The sequence below is a fragment of the Chenopodium quinoa genome, unplaced genomic scaffold, assembly GCF_001683475.1.
Source record: "Chenopodium quinoa cultivar QQ74 unplaced genomic scaffold, ASM168347v1, whole genome shotgun sequence".
In the NCBI taxonomy this organism is placed as follows: Eukaryota; Viridiplantae; Streptophyta; class Magnoliopsida; order Caryophyllales; family Amaranthaceae; genus Chenopodium; species Chenopodium quinoa.
Window position 1 is genome coordinate 2257103 of NW_018745000.1, and position 21693 is coordinate 2278795.

General features: G+C 38.4%; 1 protein-coding gene across 1 annotated transcript; it reads left to right on the forward strand.

The window, feature by feature from the left end:
* Nucleotides 1-16800: 16800 nt before the first annotated feature.
* Nucleotides 16801-17301, forward strand: LOC110707478 (protein FAR1-RELATED SEQUENCE 5-like). The gene has a single exon (XM_021885489.1). It carries the CDS (start codon nt 16801-16803, stop codon nt 17299-17301), a length of 501 nt encoding a protein of 166 aa, XP_021741181.1.
* Nucleotides 17302-21693: the final 4392 nt, after the last annotated feature.

Here is a 21693-nt window from a genome sequence, read left to right on the forward strand (position 1 = left end):
ATCTGACAGGGAGGCGGTCAAGGGTGCCGGCACCCTTGACCTCGATGGAATTTCGGGGATCCTAGCTGAGGTATACTTAGCACCTTTTTGAGCTTTTGAGTTCCAGGACGCCTGTTAACTCTTTTGATTGGAAACTGACGCCTGTTTTTCTTTGTACTTAGGCCCTGCTCCGAGTCAACAGCCTTCGCAAGCCGATTGATCGGAAAAACAAAGAGGTAAAGGCCGCAAAGGCTATGGCCGCCTCCAGCTGTGATAAGGCAATGTTTCAAATTGCCCAAAATGAAGTACTGACCCTTGATCTTCTTTATTATCAGGCGCAGGCGACCGCCGCTGTTCGGGCTCAGCTAGAGACGGCCCAAAAGAAGGTTGACGAGCTGGAGGGGACCATCACCAAACTTAAAACCGAGCTGAAACCCCTTCGCCAAAAAATGCACTCTTACGAAGCCATGGAGAAATCTTTGGCTAACGTAAAAGAACGCCTGGTGAACCAGGAGAAGAGTCTTACCCAAGAGCTCTCGGACAAGGCCGAGCAAGAGAAGCAAGAGCTCGTCCGGGAGATGGTGGAAGACTCCGCCCAAATCCAACGCATGACCTGGGAACGACTGTTCCCCAGTGCCGACTTTGCCTCATGGGAAAGAACGTACCGCCAGTGTTCGGAAATATATAATCAACAGATCCTGGCGGCTGCTGAAGAAGAGGCGTTGGACGTTGCGTTGGAGGAGGAAGAGCCGGTTGTGGCGCTTGTGCCACTTGGGGGTAAGGCATCAAAAGATGATGCAGCTAAGGCCGAGTCCAGCAAGAGGAGTGCTGACCAGGCGGCTGCTGCTGATACTGAACTGCCCCCTTCTTAAGCTTTAAGTATATTTTTTTTCTTTTCACGGCCTGCGTGCCGTTTGCTTTGTAATTACCCGGCCAGGGGGCCGGGGTTTTGAATATTCTGCTGGTCTTTTATGGCCGGCTCATTTTAATCAAATTTTTTGTTTTTGTTCAAATTTGTCTAAGTATTTGAAATTTGCTCACTAGACCGACTGTTGTGTATGGCCGACTGTTAAGACAGGTACAAATAGTAAGTATGCCGCCCGCCTATGCCCCTGGACGACTGGTTGTCTGTTTCCAGGATAGATGATCAGTCGGCCATTTAATCAATCGGTATTCGAACTCTTTATTCAATTTGACCAAGTAAATAGAATTACCTAGTAGCCAAGGAATTAAGTAGGAAAACAAGCGGCGGGTACCGGTTGTTTCCCTTTATTGCCAATGTTGGCCTTTAATTTGTTATTTGTTAACCTAGCAAGAGTATTGGTTTAGAGCCTTTTTTTATTAAAAACAAGTGGACGACTCATACCTTTTAGGCTCCATACTAAGTTTGAGTGACTATTAAGTTAACATAGGAGTTACTTAGTCTTTGTCACAATCTTGATTGAGTAGTAGAGGTATCAGGCGGCGTAGGCCGGCTAGACCCCTTGATTCACCAATGTTTGTTGGCTATTAACTCAATAGGTTATCCAGTAGGAATAGGGGTTCGAGTGCCCTTGTTTGTTTAAAACAGGCGGACGACTCAAAACTTTTAGGTTCCATACCAAATTTGAAGGAGTGACTATGAGTTAACTTTGGAGTTACTCAGTCGCCGTCCCTTTTGTTTGAGAAGTAGAGGTACCAGGCGGCGTAGGCCGGCTAGACCCCTTGATTCGCCAATGTTTGTTGGCTATTAACTCAATAGGTACCCCCTGCATTTATCCCAAGTAATACAGGCGGTTATCTGACTCAGATGTCAACTGCTACCATTGGTTTGGTTAGTGATAGAGTTATCTTTGTCTCAAAAACGGCTACGTGGTTGCCCTTTGGGACAGTCGTATAGGTGCCGTGTAATTAGTTTATAGAACAATGTTCCACCCAAAAGGGAGCTGCTCTCTGCGACGAATTTCATCCTAATGGATGCCGCCGGACGCCTGCTATAATGTTGGGACAGGTCGGATTAGTTTTTAAAAGTTTGGATCAGTTGACTAGGCGCCTGGTCTGATCATTCGGCCAGTGGCCTTGGTAAGTTCTTGGTGAACGTAGGTGCTAAGTAAAAGAAGGGTAGCCGCCTGTTAGGTACAGGATCGGCCAGGCCCTAATCTTTTTAGCTAAGTATGGTGAGTAAAACACTCGATGGAGAGTAGCCGACTGTAAAGGAACAGACGGCATGCCCCTCTAAAGATAGAGTGAAAAACTCAATGGAGAGTAGCCGACTGTAAAGGTACAGACGGCATGCCCCTCGTAATACAAAATTGAATAGTAAGTGCAAACTTTATTAAGTAGCTCTTTACTTTACATCATTCAGAAAAAATATTTTTTAAGGTTATCTACATTCCAGGTTCGAGGCAACGGTTGTCCGCCTGGTGTTTCCAGACGGTAGGTACCGTCCCTGACTTCCTCATAGATTCGGTAGGGTCCTTCCCAGTTGGGAGTTAGTTTGCCAGACTCATTAGCCCTACCAACTGCTTCCATTTTTCTAAGTACAAAGTCCCCTACTTTGAGTGGACGCCTGTGTACTTTTTTGTTGTATGATCTAGTCATTCTCAGGCGATAGATCTCATGGCGCAAAACAGCATTGCCCCTCTTTTCAGGAAGTGAGTCTAATGCCAGGCGCATAGCTTCCCAGTTTGCCTCTTCGTCATATAGCATTACTCGAAGAGTCGGCTCGTAGTGTTCTATTGGAAGAACAGCTTCTGCACCATAAGTTAGGAGGAAGGGAGTTTCTCCAGTCGCCCCTTTTTCAGTCGTCCTAATGGCCCAAAGAACATGTGGTAGTTCATCTGCCCATAGGCCGCCTGCTCGTTCAATCTTTTTCTTGAGGCCGTCTGAGATGATTTTATTAAAGGCTTCTACCTGGCCGTTTGCTTGTGGACGGCCGACAGATGCAAAGTAATGTGCAATTCCTTGGTCTCCCAACCAGCTTTTGAGAACAGGCGTCTCGAATTGGGGACCATTATCAAAAACCATAGACATGGGAACCCCGAACCGAGTGATGACGTTTTTCCAAATGAATGAAATTACATCTTTCGTCTTGATTCCCTTTACAGCATCCGCCTCTACCCATTTAGTGAAGTAGTCAACGGCAACAAGTATATACCTTCTGCCGCCTGTAGCAGGCGTATATGGCCCCAGAATGTCCATGCCCCACTTAGCAAACGGTAGTGGGCTGTGAATGGTAGTGAGGTCAGTAGCCGGACGGTGAATTAATTTGCCAAACCTTTGGCACTTGTCACATTTTTTCACCATCTCCATTGCATCTGCTTCCAAAGTAGGCCAAAAGTAGCCCTGCCGCCTTGCCCTTTGGGCAAGCATCCTACCACCTATATGGGAAGCACAGAAACCAGAGTGAAGATCATCTAGTATCTCTCGTCCCTTTTCAGGAGTAACACACTTTAAGAAGGGTTGAAGGTGCCCCCTCTTGTGAAGTTCTCCTTGTATCATTTCAAAACAGGAGGCTCGTTTTTTCAATGCTGCCGCCTGTTGAGGATCATCCGGCAGTGTACCGTTTGTTAGATATGCCCTGATTGAATCCATCCAGGTTGAGCTTCTGTCTAGAATTCCAATAGGATTTTCCTCGATGCTTCTCTTCTCCATTACTTCCCAAAACACAGTTCGAGGAGTATCGGAGGAGGCGGACGATGCTAATTTCGAAAGTGCATCTGCCTGGTTGTTTTCGGATCTCGGCACTTGGATCAGATGGAAATCCTCAAGGGAGCCGACTGCTTGTCGGACCGCCTGTAAATACTTGATCATGGCCGGATGTGTTGCTTCGTATTCGCCATTGTACTGACTCACTATCAGTTGTGAATCAGAACAGGCGTCTATTTTCCTTGCCCCTGCCGCCTTACACATGCGGATCCCGGCTAGTAAAGCTTCATATTCTGCCTCATTGTTTGAAGCCTGGAAACTGAAGCGTAGAGCATACTCGAACCTGTCGCCCTCTGGAGATTGACATACGACGCCTGCTCCACAACCGTTTGAAGTAGAGCTTCCGTCCACATATACCTTCCAGACTTGGTCTGGAACTTGAGAGTCTGGAGGACGAGTCATCTCTACAATAAAGTCAGCAAAGGCTTGCCCCTTCACTGCTTTTCTAGGCTCGAAAGTAACTTCGAGACTCTGCATTTCTATGGCCCATTTGATCATTCGTCCGGAGGACTCCATGGTGGTAAGGGGCCGCTTGATCGGTTGGTCGGTATACACGACGACTGCATGTGCCAGAAAGTAGGGCTTCAATTTTTTAACAGCCATGAAGAGTGCAAGACCAAATTTCTCCACTAGGGGATACCTCAACTCAGCATTTTTCAGTACGTGACTGACAAAGTAGACCGGAAGTTGACAGCCGTCCCTTTCAGCAAGGAGCACCGCACTTAACGCATGATCAGAGACGGCCAGGTACATGTAGAGATTTTCTTTGGGCAAAGGGCTGACCAGCCTCGGCAAGGAATGCAAGTGAACCTTTAATTTCTGGAAGGCGGCCTCAGCATCCGGCCCCCATTCAAACCTTGCCTTCTTCTTAATTGCCTGGAAAAAGTATAGGCATTTGTCGCCTGATCGGCTTAAGAATCTTCCCAAGGCCGCCAGACAACCTGTTAACTTCTGAACCTCTCGGACAGTACGAGGCGACTGCATGTCAATGACCGCCTGTACCTTCTCAGGGTTCGCCTCTATTCCTCTCTGATTGATAAGGAATCCGAGAAATTTCCCAGACTCAACTCCAAATACACATTTCTTGGGATTGAGCATGACATGGTGCCGCCTGAGTGTGGCGAAAGTTTCTCGGAGGTCCGTCAGATGATCTTTCTGAAGTTTAGTCTTGATAATCATATCATCAATGTATGCCTCGACGTTTCTCCCAATTTGATCAAAGAACACTGTGTTTATCATTCGTTGGAAGGTAGCCGGGGCATTCTTAAGACCAAACGGCATGACCGTGTAACAGTATAATCCCTGATCAGTGACGAAGGCCGTCTTCTCCTGATCTTTCTTCCATAAAGGAATTTGATGAAAACCAGAATAGGTGTCCATAAAACTCATCAAGGCATGGCCGGCTGTTGAGTCGACCAGGTTATCAATTTTAGGCAGAGGGTAACTGTCTTTGGGGCACGCCTTGTTCAAGTCTGTGTAGTCTACACACATTCGCCAGGTGCCATTCGGCTTTTTAACAAGTACCACATTTGCAACCCAATCTGGGAAGTAACATTGCCGAATGAACCCTGCATCAAGTAATTTTTTGACTTCGGCGGCTGCCGCCTGACCTCTTTCTTCACCATGGTTCCGTTTCTTTTGTCGTACCGGCTTCTTTTTCGGATCCACAGCGAGTTTATGTACTGCCAGATCAGGACTAATGCCTGGCATTTCATGGACTTCAAATGCAAAGATGTCCTTGTATTCTTTCAACAAGTTGTGAAAGTCGTCCCCAAGGTTTCTCAGAGCAGTCGTCCCTACTTTGACTGTTCGGTCAGGATGGGAGTCGTCTAATATCAGGTCCGCATGCTCACCAGCCGGCTGAGGGCGGAACTCATCCGGCCGATCCCCTGCCAATGATTGCTATTTTCTTGCTTTTCTTGCGGACTCAGTCTGGGGCGCCTTTCTTTTTCTGTCGCCTGTTTCTTGAACAGGCGCACTTTCCTTGACATTGTGAAGGTCTGTTTTTTCTCCACTTGACCCAGTGGCCATAGCAGTGGGCTTGACATCCGAGAGATAGCACTCTCGGGCCATCCTCTGATCTCCCCTTAGGGAGCCGACTGTTCCGTTGTCCCTTTCAAACTTAAGCAGCATAAGTGACGGGATTATAACAGCCTTGGAATTATTCAGGGTTGGTCGACCCAAAATCATGTTGTAGGCCGAGAGTTCCTCTACCACTAGGAACCGGACTACCATGTGTCGTCCTTCCCCTTTTTCGCCCAGGCGGACGGGTAGATCTACTCGTCCCAGTGGGTGGACGACTCCTCCTCCAAAACCTATTAAAGGGTGGGAGGCTGGATGTATGCAGTCCGTCTGATATTTCAGTTTTGACAGACATTTGCTGCTGATGAGATCTGAAGAGCTCCCGGTATCTATGAGGATTCGACCAACTCTCTGGTTGGCCACTTTACATTCAATTACGAGAGGGTCGTCATGCGGCCCCCTTATTCCTCCTAGATCCTCTTCAGTGATGACAATCTCAGGAAATGTATATTTAGACGGCCGTTCTTGGTGAACGGAATTTACATCTAAACGTCTTATATTATCTTTGTTGCCCCTAATAGTGGGGCCGCCTCCTGAGAAGCCGCCTGCAATGGTGTAGACGACTGCATCATCTGTATCGGAACTGTCGGCCTGTTGATTCTTTTTGGCCGACTGCTTTTTTGAGGAAGTATTCCCCGTAGATTTCTTGACATAAGTGTCAAGATCACCTTGCTCAGCCAGGCGGTCTAGGTACCGCATGAGACTGATGCAGTCATTGGTGTGATGACCAATGTCATCGTGATAAGCACAGATTTTGTCTTGGTTCCGGTTGCTCACAGAACCCTTCATGGGGAGCGGCTTCTCAATTGAGAGCCGTCCCTTTATTTCTTTTAGGATAAATTGGTTATCCTTGTTAAACACATACTTTGGGGAGTATGGTTTGAATTCTTTTTTCTTTTTCTGGGCCGGCTGTTTAGAGGAATCAGCCGCCCAGACCCCTTTTCTTTTTTCATCTTTGGACGACTGTTTCTGTCGTCCCTCTCTATTGTTGAACCTCTTCCCGTCCGACTGTTTCATCGTACACAGATCAGTTGCCTGTATATAGGCTTCTGCTTCAATCAAGGCCTCTTGAAGAGTCGCCACCCTTTTTCGAACTAAATCAAATTTGAAGGTAGACCCGTCTTTGAGACCTCTAAAAAAGTCAGTATAAGCTACCTCATCCGGTAACCCTTGAATCTGTATTCTCATCAGGTTGAACCGCCTGATGTAGGAACGAAGCCCCTCCTTTTCACCCTGCTGAATTGTTCCCAAATCAAGGGTCGTTTTCTTCGCAGGGATGTTCATTGCGAAGTTGGAGGCAAATAAGTAAGCAAGCGTCCTGAAGCTGTTTACACAACCAGTCGGCAGGTTGCCGAACCATTGCTGTGCAATTCCCTTGAGAGTCGCTGGGAAACACTTGCACCAAGTGGGATCATCCAACCCTTGAAGGTACATCAGGTTGGTGAATGCCATCAGATGGTCTTCTGGGTTAGTAGTGCCGTCATAGGCGCCTACTAGAATATTTTTTACTTTGGCCGGCTGAGCGGCTTCAGTAATTTCCTTGGAGAAGGCCGTCGGCTGTTCACCAAGTCTAAGCAGCCGTAGCTGCCAGTCCATAGGTTGGACGTTTTTTGCTGCAGGTCCACCAAATGGAGGTGGCTGCATAAAATACTGTTGTTGCGGCACAAATGGTAAGTTTGGTACCGCCTGGGCACTATGAAAGCCGGACTGACGGGAGGTGCCGCCTGACTGACTCTCATGGTACGACTGAGTTGGCCTCATCGAGGCATTTCGCAAACTGTCCTGAAAATTTGAAGTAGAAGCCGACTCTGATAATCGGTCATTCTTCTTCTGCTCTAGCAAGTGCCGAGCATCTGTGAACGTTTGCTTTGACCCGTCCGCCTGAATATGACGAACCGGTTTCCTATTTCCCGTAGGATAACGGAGTTTTGTGAAATCAAGAGCAGACGGCTCCCGCTTCTTGAATTTAGGATGGGGAGTCGCCTCTCGCCCTTGAACTGACTTCCTCTTTAGTGAAGTGGAAGGTTTCTTGGCCGACTGCTCTTTGACTGAAGCAGGCGGTTTTTTGTTGATCAACTCTTGGATCTCTCCCTTGAAATCCCTCATAAAGGTCATGAGTTCGTTCCTTGTGATGGGAGCAGACCCATCAGTCGGCTGTTGCCGAGCAAGCGGTGCGCCTGCTGGCTCGCTTCCTGTTTGAAGATACTCCCGTTCCCTCATTTCGGTATGACGGGTACGTCGGGTCCTTAGGGTCCCGTCTGGAGCTGTATGAGTTTCAACTTCAAATTCACTTTCGGTATCATGGTCCGACTGAACTTGAGGGTCGTCTAGGGGACGCCTCTCTTCTGGAGTCGGTACAGACTTGGATGCCATCTCTGAAGTACTCTCCCCACAGACGGCGCCAAATGTTTCGGGGTTTTCTGATGTCCTGCGGGAGAGTTACAATTCCGAGACTGGAACCGGACGCCTGTACCTGCAAAATAACGGAGACTCCTGAGAGCTCCGCCTCCAACGGTCAAGTTAGTACCTGATTAAGGAGTAATCAATACAGAAATTAAAGTAATCAGATCTCTCTAGGTGAGAGTGCTTAGTGTTGGTAATCTGCGTTGTTAGCGAGATTAGCCGGTTGTTAATAAGTCTGTTCTTCTCTGCTTGATCTCTTAATTATTCGGTTCTTTTTTTGTTGTTAATGAGGATTAATCGAGTATTTATAGCCTTGGGAAGCGTGCAACTCTCTAGGTTTAAGGTAAACCTAGGGCTGATCGGGCCTCTAGACTGAAATGGGCCTTGATGGCCGGTTGTCCCATTTGGCATGGGTGGACACGTGGCGTGTCTTAAGTGGTCCGTGGAGGACGTATCTGTGACTGACACGTGGCAAGCTCCTGTTGGCCTTCGTGAAGGACACGTGGCGGAACCTGGTTGGTCCACTTGTCAGACGGTGATAGGTGGATAAAAATCCCCTAATCACTAAGTACATACAAATGCTAGTCATGTAAAATCAATTTAATTAATTAAACATGTTTTCAAAGAGATTTAACTTAAATAAATCATAATTTATCCAAACCATTCATGAATAGAAATTCATGTATAAAAACTTGTCAAAAGAACCAATTTTCGAAACAACTAACTTTCCAAAGATAATTCCGAATAGGATGGACCAATCCTTATTTTCGTAAATCATTTTACCACCTAAGTGTGCACACCCCCCAAGCTAGTAACTCCTTTACATAGTGCTATCAAGGGGAAAACTAGGTCATACAAAGTCCATAGTCTTCAACTTACTCCGCGTAATGGGAGTTAAAAATCCAAAGATCCAAGGAATAAATCCTGATAAATAAACTTTCCAATATCCCATACTCGGGATAATTTAAACAAAAAAACCTTCTTCTTGAATATCAATACAAGTTTATAATCAACCATATAAAATATTTAAACATTTGAGATTAAACGATTAAAAGATGCTTCACCGAATATATTTCACAATTATTTAAACATGGTTCGAAATCACTTAACATGTAAATCACGTTGCATATAAAAGCCACTTATAAAAGATCTAGCCACGTGTACGTACCTCGATCTTTGCACACAATTACGGAGCTCCTAATTTCGAACCCGAATTTCTCCTATAACAAACCAATAATCCTAACCAAATACTTTTCAACTCATAGACACGATGGCTTAAAATACCAACTTTGACTAGTTGTGCATGAACAACTTACTATTATAGCTCTTTTATAAAGTTAACACTTGTATTTATGTAATTATCGTTAGTAATCCATAATAATAATAATAATAGGAAGTAGTAACACCATACGTAAGCAAATAAGTAGTACTTATATATGTGAATAGTAGTAGTAATTTCTGCAAGTATTTGTTGTAGCTAGTAGTAATAATAATAGTATACATCAACAACAACAATTATGATAATAACAATAATTATAACAACAGTAATAATAATAATAATAATAATAATAATAATAATAATAATAATAATAAAAGGTAGAAATAGTAGTATCATACATACGTAAGTAGTAGTATATAACTATATATGTAAGTTGTTGTAGCTAGTATGTAAGTAATAATGACAATTACTAAAAATAATAAAATAACAATAAGGTAGTTAATAGATCCAAATATAGGTTCTTGGGAGTATGAAATGCATTTAGGCCATAAAAGAGTTCAACGTACTCTTATTATTTATCAGAAGAACAAAGACCAAATTGGTCTTAGTTGGAGCAATGGTGCGCAAGAAAGAACAGGGGGAAAGAAGGAGGGCTTGTCGTGGTGGATGTCCGGATGGCGGCAAGGAGGCAAAGGGTCGTCGGCTAGGTGATGGGTGGTTGGTGGTGCACTGCCTGGTTGTAGTGGCGCGCGACCAGTGGTGGTGCGGAGGAGAGATAAGCTAGTAGGAGGGAGAAAGTAAGAAGAGGAACTTAGAGAAGTGGGGTGAAGTAGTGCTTTAGTCTCATGGCTATTTATAGCAATGACTTGGTACTATTTCATCCATATTATGTAATGTAGGAGGCAAGTGGGTGGGTAACTCCCCCCTTGCCGACATAATCTTATATATATATATATATATATATATATATATATATATATATATATATATATATATATATATATATATATATATATATATATCGAAATAGATATTTTTGTGTAGTACTAGTGTACTACACATATGAATTGAACTCGTATAGCGAATTTTGTACGTTTTTGTCTGAATCAGGTATAATTTATTAACGGTTGAAAATTTGATTTGGGTACGATAAGTTTTAACTTGACTCGTATAATTAAAATCATAATAAAATATAGGTATAAAATTATCATATAAATATTTTGTATGATAAAATATATCGGGAAAACTATATTTAATAATTATTAAACGACTTAAAAATACGGGGTATTACATGGACCCTCCACATGATCATTGGGTCGTAGGTAAGGTGGGCTTAGGTTCGGTTTGGGCTTAGTTTAATATTTTGGCCATAACTTATTCGTTATGACTCGGATTTGGGCTTATAATATATCGTTGGAAATCTCTTTTAAATCCCCATCTAACTATTCAATCATTGGACCTAGGCTATGGACCAAAATAAACTGGATTAAACGTTTTGTAAAAAGGACACGAAATGAATGATTTTAAAGGACACGAAATGAATTATTTTCGGTTTAAAGGCACGAAAAGAGGAAAATAAGTTATGGTTTGGGGAAATGGGCTAGAATTTGGGTTGGTTTATGAAATGAAAATATGGATTCAAGCACTCCAAGATTAAATACTCAACCCGACCAATAATGGCGGTGAAAGGTTTTTCATCATCGGGTTTAATTTTGGGGAGACATTTTTAGGTGTCTACACCTGGCGATAGGCCCTGTCGTTTGGCGACAGGGGCGTGTTTGGCTACAGCGTTGTGTTTTATTCTTTTTAAAACTCTAATTCTTTTTTATCATAATCCGCCTGATTTTCATTATAAATAGCCTCCTAAAACCTCCGTTTTCAACCACCAACTCTCATTAAGAAATTCTTGATATACTCTCTCTCTATATATTTTCTAAACTAGCCTTCTCTCAAACAAAATTCCGCATTCACAAGATCTAGACACACCTAGCATAATTCGAAGTTGCCTTCACCCTAGACATGAAAGGTTTGATTTATGAGGGTTTGGTCCAAAATCTAGTCTAAAATTTCTTAATTCTCTATTTCAATTATTTAATTTAATTATTTAATTTTTTTATTTTCCTTGAAATTACTAACGTGTGTATTTTGTTATTAGAAAGAGATACGAGACATCCAAGTAAATACTTTAATTGTTTGATTGATATTATGATATAGAAATCATGTTTAGATTGTTATTTTGATTCCTAGTATCATGTTAGGATGTTTATTACTTCCTAGTATCATGTTTAGGATAACAAATAAAAAGTTCTACTATCAAGTATGCTTATGATGATGCTTCCTATTTTCTTTCCTAATGGCATGTTAGTATCATGTTAGGGCTAAATATTTGATCTTGGATGCTTAGTGACATGCTAGGGTTTGTTATTAATCTTGTTAGAATCATTCCTAGGATCTTGCTATTATTATGCTTTAACATGGTTATTTTAATTATTATTATTATTATTATTATTATTATTATTATTATTATTATTATTATTATTATGATGATTGTTATTGTTATTACAATTTTATGGTGATGATTTATTATCATGATGATTATTATGTTTCTTGATATTATATTTATTGTTAATGCTTGATCACGCCTTTTTTGCATGTTTAAAGGAAATTTTTACTTGTAATCACGCTTAATAAGATAATTAATAATCTTGTTTAGGGTTAATTTGATTATAATTCAAGTGATCGCCAATGATAGTTATTTGTGCATTAATATTCAACCAACATAGATAAACAGGTTTAGGGTAAACCTACTGATTTCATGTTAGTCAGAAAGCGCACATGAATACGGGAAGTATAAAGCAGAGGCCTATTATTAAGGCAGGTTTAATCTCTTTAAGATTGGATTTTTACCTTCATCCTCGAACTTTCAGTCTTGGTTCCAGACCTATTGGAGTTAACGATCTCCTGGATCGTTAAGGGGTGTAACCTTCACCCTATGAATGGCTTACAAGTTCCTAAAACTTGTTGGCGACTCTTTTGCTCTAGCTTCCTTCCATATGGGTTTCAGATAAGTGAGAAAAACTCAAGCATAAAAATATAAAGATTTCAAAAGTAAGGTTGTACACCTTGGGGGTCTTGAGCCTTTATCCCTTTCTTCTATAACCTTTAGCCTAACTACGTTACAACCCTCAAAAGACCTCTTTGAGGTATACACACACTTGTGCGAGGTTCGGCTAGAGCTACGTTCAACCTGATTCTTGACGGATACGTAGGCAACCTCACATTGGGGTGTGGCCGTTATAAAAATGCATTCACATTCACACATCATGATCATATCATGGGATCTCCTATGCTCATCCCTATCTATTTAGAGCTAGACTTGGGGGCTTGATCCTTACATCATTAGCTTACCTAGCCTAAGAGTTACCATTGTTTGACTCTTCTAAAAATAATATCTTTCCACACACTTAGCCTTTGCGGCCTAACCATAGTGTCACTTTCACACGCTGCACAGATACATGACCAAATATACTTTAACACAACGCTGAAGCATGCTTTGTCATATCAACATAAATCATCATTGCATCACGAAGTGTGAAGTACTTAGCCTCCGCGCCTAAGTTACCTAAATACTTTCATTATCAACTAGGATAGTCTAAGATGTTACAATCCTTGTATTGTGAGAGACAGCATTAAACACATATACTTGGCTAAGCTTATTCAACATGCACCTTCAAAAACTTCATTTCTTTCTTTTTTTCACGTCTTTCTTTTTCGGGAGAAAGTCGGCACCCTCCACAAAAATGATGGAAATTTTTGTTTTTCTGCATTTCGAGTCATGTACATATCGAGCTTCATGAGTCAACACTATGCACACACGAGTCACACAAAGCGAGACAATCAATCACAGTGAGTCAAGTTTATACCTTGAGTCATGTCAAGTCAATGAGTCAAGCAACATTAAGTCTTATGTCAACCCTAAAGAAAAATAAGCAAAGTCTGATAGTCCGAAATATAAATGCAGGTACATTTTAGTGAGCAAGAACATTCCCGGATTTTTTTGAAAAGCCGCGAATGAAACCTGACTCCAACGTCAGACGACAAGGCTGTCGCCTGGCGATAGAGCGATAACACGGCGACAATATGTTCTGGTGATTGCCGGTGAAGCGACGAGATGCGTGGTCCCATATTGGATTATGCGGACCTCATACAACAATTTTGGGTTCCTTGGAACGCCAGTTAGCCCCTATAAGCAAATTGACATGATTAGTAGTCGGCTTGATTACAATCGCAGTAAGTGATTGATCTAACGAGGATCCTCTCACTTAGCTTAAGCGCCTAAGCATTGGCTCATTACAAGCACCAAAGCATCGGTTCAAAAGCAAGCACTTATACGACAATTTTTCCAAGATTGGATTGTCATCCCCAACTGACAATATTTCCAAATATGGATTGTCACACATCTTCTTTAACGACAATTTTTCCAAGATTGGATTTTCATCTCTGACAAAGTTTCCAAGCGTGGATTGTCGTGCTCCTTCTCTGTTTGGCAAATTTTTCCAAGCTTGAATTGTCATCTTTGGCAAGTTTTCCGAGATTGGATTGTCATACACCCAATTCCCTATGGCAAAATTTCCCAAAGGATTGTCGCGGGTCTCTACTCATCATAAATTTCGGCAAAGGTTCCTCAACGTGGATTGTCATTCATTTCAATAAGTGGCAAATTTTCCAGAAGTGCATTGTCGGTCAACTCTTTTTTGCAAATGTTCCAAGACGCGGATTGTCAATTGGGGAAATAATTTCCTAAAAGGATTGTCGCATAGCATTGGAAAATTTTCTAGTTGAATTTCTTTCAAGAGTTATATTCCAAGATGTGGATTGTCGATCATAGCAAAGTTCTTATGACAGTTTGTTACTAAGCATTGATAACTATTCCCAAAATTGGATTTTGGCAAATTTTTTGAGATACGGATTATCGCTTCATCGTGGAAACATTTCCAAGGATGGATTGTTACGTGGCATTGACAAATTTCCCCAAATAGGATTGTCATACATCATATAAGAGTTGTGTTAGCAACTATTCCCAAAGAAAAGAGGATTGTCATCACCCAAAACATCAACAGCAAAATCTAAGAAACATTAAGGATCAACAAGCAGTGGTCTTTCGGTAATTTTCTTCAGAGTATTATCGCAACAAATGAGGATGGCTTCAGGCGAAGCAATCTTCACTCAATTCCCTGGCTTGCGGAAGATGGTCACAAGGTTATAGAAGGTCGTTTCAAGCGAAGCAATCTTCGATAGTAATCTCTGGCTTGCAGAAGACTATCACAACGGAAAATGGAGGCAGTTACAAGCGTAGCAGTCTTCACGCGGTATCCCCTAGCTTGAGGAAGCCTATTATGATTTATCATTCCTAATGCAATTAGGATTGATTATGGTCTTCTAGAATCTTCTAGAAGGTTCTTTTAAATCATAATGTGATTAGCATTGATAATCGAGTTTTAAGAGTTTTATTAGGGAAATTACAATTTTACCCTTCGTACGCTTAAATTTTATCAAAATATGAAAACGCGTGGGAAAACTGACTGGAGCACCGCACTACAGGCTGTTGCATGGCGACAAGCCTGGCGTTGCGGCGACAAGGGCGTGTTTGGTGACAACGTCGTGTTTTATTCTTTTCAAAACTCTGATTCTTTTTTATCATAATCCGGCTGATTTTCATTATAAATAGCCTCCTAAAACCTCCGTTTTCAATCACCAACTCTCATTAAGAAATTCTTGATATGCTCTCTCTCTCTCTTTTCTAAACTATCCTTCTCTCAAACAAATTCCGCATTCTCAAGATTTAGATACACCTAGCATAATTCGAAGTTGCCTTCACCCTAGACGTCTAAGGTTTGATTTATGAGGGTTTGGTCCCAAATCTAGTCTAAAATTTCTTAATTCTCTTTTCAATTATTTAATTTAATTCTTTAGTTTTTTTATTTTCCTTGAAGTTACTAACGTGTGTATTTTGTTATTAGAAAGAGATACGAGGCATCCAAGTAAGTACTTTAATTGATTAATTGATATTATGATATAGAAATCATGTTTAGATTGTTATTTTGATTCCTAGTATCACGTTAGGATGTTTTATTATTTCCTAGTATCATGTTTAGGATGACAACTAAAAAGTTCTAATATCAAGTATGATTATTATGATGCTTCTTATTTTCTTTCCTAATGGCATGTTAGTATCATGTTAGGGCTAAACATTTTATCTTGGATGCTTAGTGACATTATAGGGTTTGTTATTAATCTTGTTAGTATCATGCCTAGGATCTTGCTATTATTTATGCTTTAACATGATTATTTTAATTATGAATATTATTATTATTATTATGATGATTATGATTGTTATTGTTATTATAATTTTATGATGTGATTTATCATCATGATGAATATTATGTTGGTTGATATTATATTTATTGTTAATGCTTGATCACGCCTTTTTTGCATGTTTAAAGGAAATTTTTACTTGTAATCACGATTAATAAGATAATTAATAATCTTATTTAGGGTTAATTTGATTATAATTCAAGTGATCGCCAATGATAGTTAGTTTGTGCATTAATATTCAACCAACATAGATAAACAGATTTAGGGTAAACCAATGGATTGCATGTTAGTCAGAAAGCGCACATGAATACGGGAAGAATAAAGTAGAGGCCTATTATTAGGGCAGGTTCAATCTCTTTTAGATTGGATGTGTACCTTCATCCCCGAACTTTCAGTCTTGGTTCTAGACCTATTGGAGTTAACGATCTCCTGGATCGTTAAGGGGTGTAACTTTCACCCTGTGAACGGTTTACAAGTTCCTAAAACTTGTTGTCGACTCTTTTGTTCTAGCTTCCTTCCCTTTGGACGCCACCATACTTAAGTGTATGATCACAGTGGGGTTGAAGTTTGGGGTAATGATTGAAATATTTCCTACAATTGGCTTATGTATATCCTTTATTATCTTATATGTTTTTCTTGTTTATTATATTCTTTATACATTAACTGTCATGCGTTACAAATTTACTTTATTACAGATTTTTATTATTTCAAGTATGATGGTGATAAAGACATAAATTTATCTTTGATGGGAAGAATGATTGAAAGTCATAAAAATGCATGTCGTTTATACTAAGCTCATTTTAGAGCAGTTGGATTTAGTGTAAGAAAAAGTACTCGAAAAAGAAACAATGGTATACCATCTGATTTTTACTTTTTCTGCTCAAATGAGGGATTTACAGATGAAAAAAGACATAAAAAGGATTAAAAAAATTATATTTGTTGGTGAAATTCCTTCAAAAATAGAAGGACAATCAGAAAAGAAGAGAAAAAAAAAAGAAGTGTCAATGATACCAGAACTGGTTGTAAAGCCAATATCAGATTCAAGGTAAAAGAAAATGGAGCATGCATATTGTGCCGTTCAACATAACACTGAACACAATCATGATTTTGTTCCATCGACAGAAAGACATCATATGAAATCTGTAAGAAAAATAAAGGAAGAAATAGGAAAAGTGATTGAAAAAATTATTGAAAGTGGTATTAAGCCAATGGATATATATCAATTTCTATCAAATGAGGCTGGATTAGAAGAGGCTTTGGTAAACACAAAGAGAGATCTATTAAATTATGTGACTAGATATAAAGCAGAAATGATTGAAGGTGGAGATATGCAAAGTGTTTTGGATACACTACAGGAAAGAGCATATTCTGATTCCTCATTCTTATATCTATTGAAATTTGGTGAATGTGATCAAATTGTAAGTTATTTTTGGCGTGATTCAATGATGCTAGAAGATTACAAAGCCTTTGGTGATGTAGTTGTATTTGATACAACTTATAGGACAAATAACTATGGTTTAATCTATGCACCAATAGTTGGGGCAAACAACCATTAGAGAACAATTATGTTTGGTTGTGCATTTATCACTAATGAAACAACTGTTACCTTTGAATGGGTTCTTGAAACATTCAAAAAGTCAATGGAAGGATCAGAGCCAAATACAATATTTACAGATCAAGATCAAGCAATGAGTAATGCAATTGAAAAGGTAACTATTAATATAATTAGTTGTCTTATGTATTTCTTTTTTTCTTTATTTGAATTATATTTATACTACTTATATCAATAATTTGTTGCCTTATATAAATCTATAGTTGGCTAATATGTTGTCTTTATAAGAATATTTGTTGGCTTATCAATAATTTGTTAGCTTATAAGTATTTCTTGTTGACTTATATCAATAATTTAGTGGCATATATATATGTGCAGTTGGATGATATGTTATATTATAAGAATTTTTGTTTATATCAATTAATTTGTTAGCTTATAAGTAATTTTTGTTAGCTTATATCAATAATTTGATAGCTTATAAGTATTTTCTTTTGGATTATATAAATGTACAGTTGGTTGATATGTTATCTTTGTCAGCTTAAACGTATTTTCTTTTGGCTTATATCAATGATTTATTGGCTTATATAGATGTACAATTGAATGATATGTTATATTATAAGAATTTTTTTTTTTATAAAAATAATTTGTTAGCTTATATCAATAGTTTTTGTTAGCTTTTATCAATAATTTGGTAACTTATAAGTATTATTTGTTAGCTTATATAAATAATTTGTTGGGTTATATAAATCATCCTTTGTCCAATATCATTTATTTCAAGTTTTACCAAATTCAAAACACAAATTATGTTTGTGGCATCTTCAAAAAAACTTTGTTTCAAGGTTTGGTCAACTGAAAAGTAATGAAAAATTCAAAAATATGTTTGACAAATGTTTATATGGTTGTGATGATGATAAATAATTTGATGCATTATGGACTGAAATGATTTAGAAATATGGTTTGGAAGAAAAATCTTGGTTTGACAGATTATATGATCTTAGGGAGAAATGGTGTCCTGTGTTTAGTAAGGACATATTTTGCTGGTATTTTATCATCACAAAGATCAGAGGTGACAAATAAAGTTATAACTTTCAAAGCAAACAAGAAGAATTCATTGTTTGAATTCTTTCATATCTTTGAAACAATAGTCAAAAGATGGAGAAGCACTGAAAAAGAAGATAATTTCAAAAATAAAACAGAGAAGCAAAAATAAATTGCAAATTGTTGAAACAAGCGACTGAAGTTTACACTTTTACACTTTGAACCTTTACAAAGACTTTTTAGAAGAATATGGAACAATTATGATCTTATATTCGAGATTTAACTCATGAAATAATAACTCATGAAGGTCTGAAGATGTTTGAAGTGTCAATAAATGAAGATTTTAAGGGTAGCCATCGATTCATTTACTATGAGAATTTGAAAGAATTTACATGCACCTATTTATGTTTTAATGAAACAAGAATGATATGTTATCATATATTGAGAGTAATGCATATGCATAATGTGTTTACTATTCCATCAGTATACATCAAAAAGAGATGGACAAAATAAGCAAAATCTTCAATTTGGGAAGACGTAGAAGGTACCAATTTTGTTTATGGCTGACATATTAATTCTTTTATATGATATTTCCAATTGAATTATATGTTGTCTTATAAGAATCTTTGTTGGCTTTTATAATTCATTAGTTAACTTATATGATATATCTTAACTTATATAATATACTTAACTTATGTGATACCTTATATGATGTGTTGTCTTATAATAATCTTTGTTGGCTTATAATTTTTCAGGAAATGTTCAAGAAGTATTGGATCAAAATTCAGTACTTGACACACCATGGAGACATAAATATCAAGAAATTTCTATAATTTAGTGTCCATTTGTCAATCAAATGAAGAAGCTAAAAAAGTATGTAATGGCTATTGTGTATTTTGTGTTGGCTAATATGTTTCATGCGATGTATGAATCTATTGTTGTCTACTTTGTTATCTATATGTTGGCTTATATGAATTTATTATTGGCTGTTATGATTTTATTGTTGGATTATATGCATCTATTGATGGCTTACATGACTTTTAAGTTGGCTAATATCATTTTTTCCTTAGCTTATATGAATCTATTGTTAGCTTATGTGAATCTAAATTTGGCTTTCTAGTTATCTATAACGGTTGTTAAGATTCTACAATTGGCTTATATAAATCTATTTTTGGCTTATGTGAATCCAAATATGAATTCTATATTATTAGTGTTGGATTATCAGCAAATGCCACTCATCAAAATCCCCTACACTTTTCTCTTGCTTGTCCTCAAGCAAGGAAAACCGGAACAAAAAGACAAACACAACAAACATAACATGACAAGGTTTTAGCAAAACCAATCAAGCCTCAAGGTAATGGAATGCTCAATTTGGACTCATTTGCAAATAAATGCACCAAAGAATACTTATCTTTATCAATTCAAAGAGGGAAAACACGTTCCAAGATGCTCAAGGTTGAAAAAGACAAACCTAAGCTAAGCGTAGAGAACTAATGATTTCATTCTCCCCCCTAGCCCTAACCAAGACGGTCCGCGTTCTCTCCACTAGCTTCAATTCATCCCCTAGCTAGCTCCTCATGGTTCCTCAAGGGAATCGGAAAAAGAAAATTTTATGTGGAATCATAGGGTCATCCCGACATCTCAACTATGCATACTCTCTCCATAGGGTTGAAATCTATCTCCCTCCACCATTCTTTGACCACACCCCTCTAGAATCCAAGGGTCTTAAGTAGGGTTGTAATATCATGTTGTCCGCGATCTTCATCTGATCGGGACTTATGACTAGGCCATCTTGGCCTATGCTGACTTTTTGCGCGCACTGCGAGACTCTTGTCGACACCGGTCTTACACGGGAGACACCGCTCTTTCCGGATTTTGGAGAGTCGTAGAGTTATACTTCGTCTCTTACAAAGTTAGCTCTAAGCTCTTGTTAGCATTTGCTGATATCTTTTGTCTTTTGTAGATCTAGTTCTACGAGTACTTTCCTTCACTCGCGCCGGCGAGGCCATCACCACGCGAGTTTCCCATTGGCGCCTGCTAGGGAGGCCGCTACAGCCGGGAGACTACCGCCCATGTTCGAGATTATTTAATTGGCTTATATTAACCTTAAAAACATGTAACCTAACCATATCATATATCAATGTAGTTCACTTTTATATAAAAACGTATCATCTTAATAAATCATACTCCGTATAATCTAGGCACCTATAATCTAAGTTACATAACAACTCAGCTCATCTAAACATGTAACCTAACATATTGATTTATGCTAGTACATTTTATGTGTTAGCTGATATGTTTAAATTGTAGGCTGATATATATTTTGGGTTGGTTGTTGTTTATTTTGTGTTGCCTATGGTTTTTTTTAGCTCATATGCTTTAATTGAAAACTTATGTATTTTTTGTGTTGGCTAAAATATTCTTTTTGTTTAATGAATTACTTTAGTTTTTATTTGTATCTCAATTATAAAGAATTATAATTATCATTTATATCAATTATTAATATTTAAATCTTACTATTTTTTCTGATATTTTTTGATATGTTATCTTATCAAAAACCAAACGATATATCATTTGGAAAAAAATAAAAAAATATTAATTTTGTTTAAAATATCTTATCAAAAACCAAACGACATATTTTTTGAGAAAAAAATAAATAAATAAAAACTCTAAACGACATACTATAACTTGACTCCTCCCTATATAAAGAAAACTTTTCTTTATCAATCATCATTTCACATCTTTCCTTTTTGTTCCTGTATCAAAAACCCTAAAATTCATATTTTTTTCTTCAAAAATGGAAGATGGAAAATCAACAAATGATTCACTTGAAAAAAAAATGCATGATAATAAACAATTGGAGATTCAATTGGGCTATCTCAAGGGTCAATTACAGAGAGAGCCGTTGATAATGTTGAAGAAAAGCTTTGTATTGATCTAACAATGGAAGTGAACAAATTATAAAATATCGTGAAACAGAAGAAGAAAAAGGCGTGGGAAGATGATATTGCCGCTGCTGTAGCGGAAAGTGAAAGAATTTGGGAGGAAATGCAGAAGAAAAAGAAGGAAACTGGTCATATTCAAAGTAGTTATCTTTCATAGGTTATAAATTTAATGTTTTTTTTAAAATAATAATATGATTAAAAAATAATGTTTTTTAAAATGTATTTTCATATTTTGAAAAGATGTAATAAAAATGTAATATATATTTACTTGCTAATAAAATTATGTTACATTTTGGTTTCAAAAAAAAAATTTACATTTTAATGCTTGTTTTCTACTTAAATAAAATGCTTGTTTTGATCTGTTTTATTAGCTGATATACTATATATGTTAGGTTACATCTTTTTTAGATTGT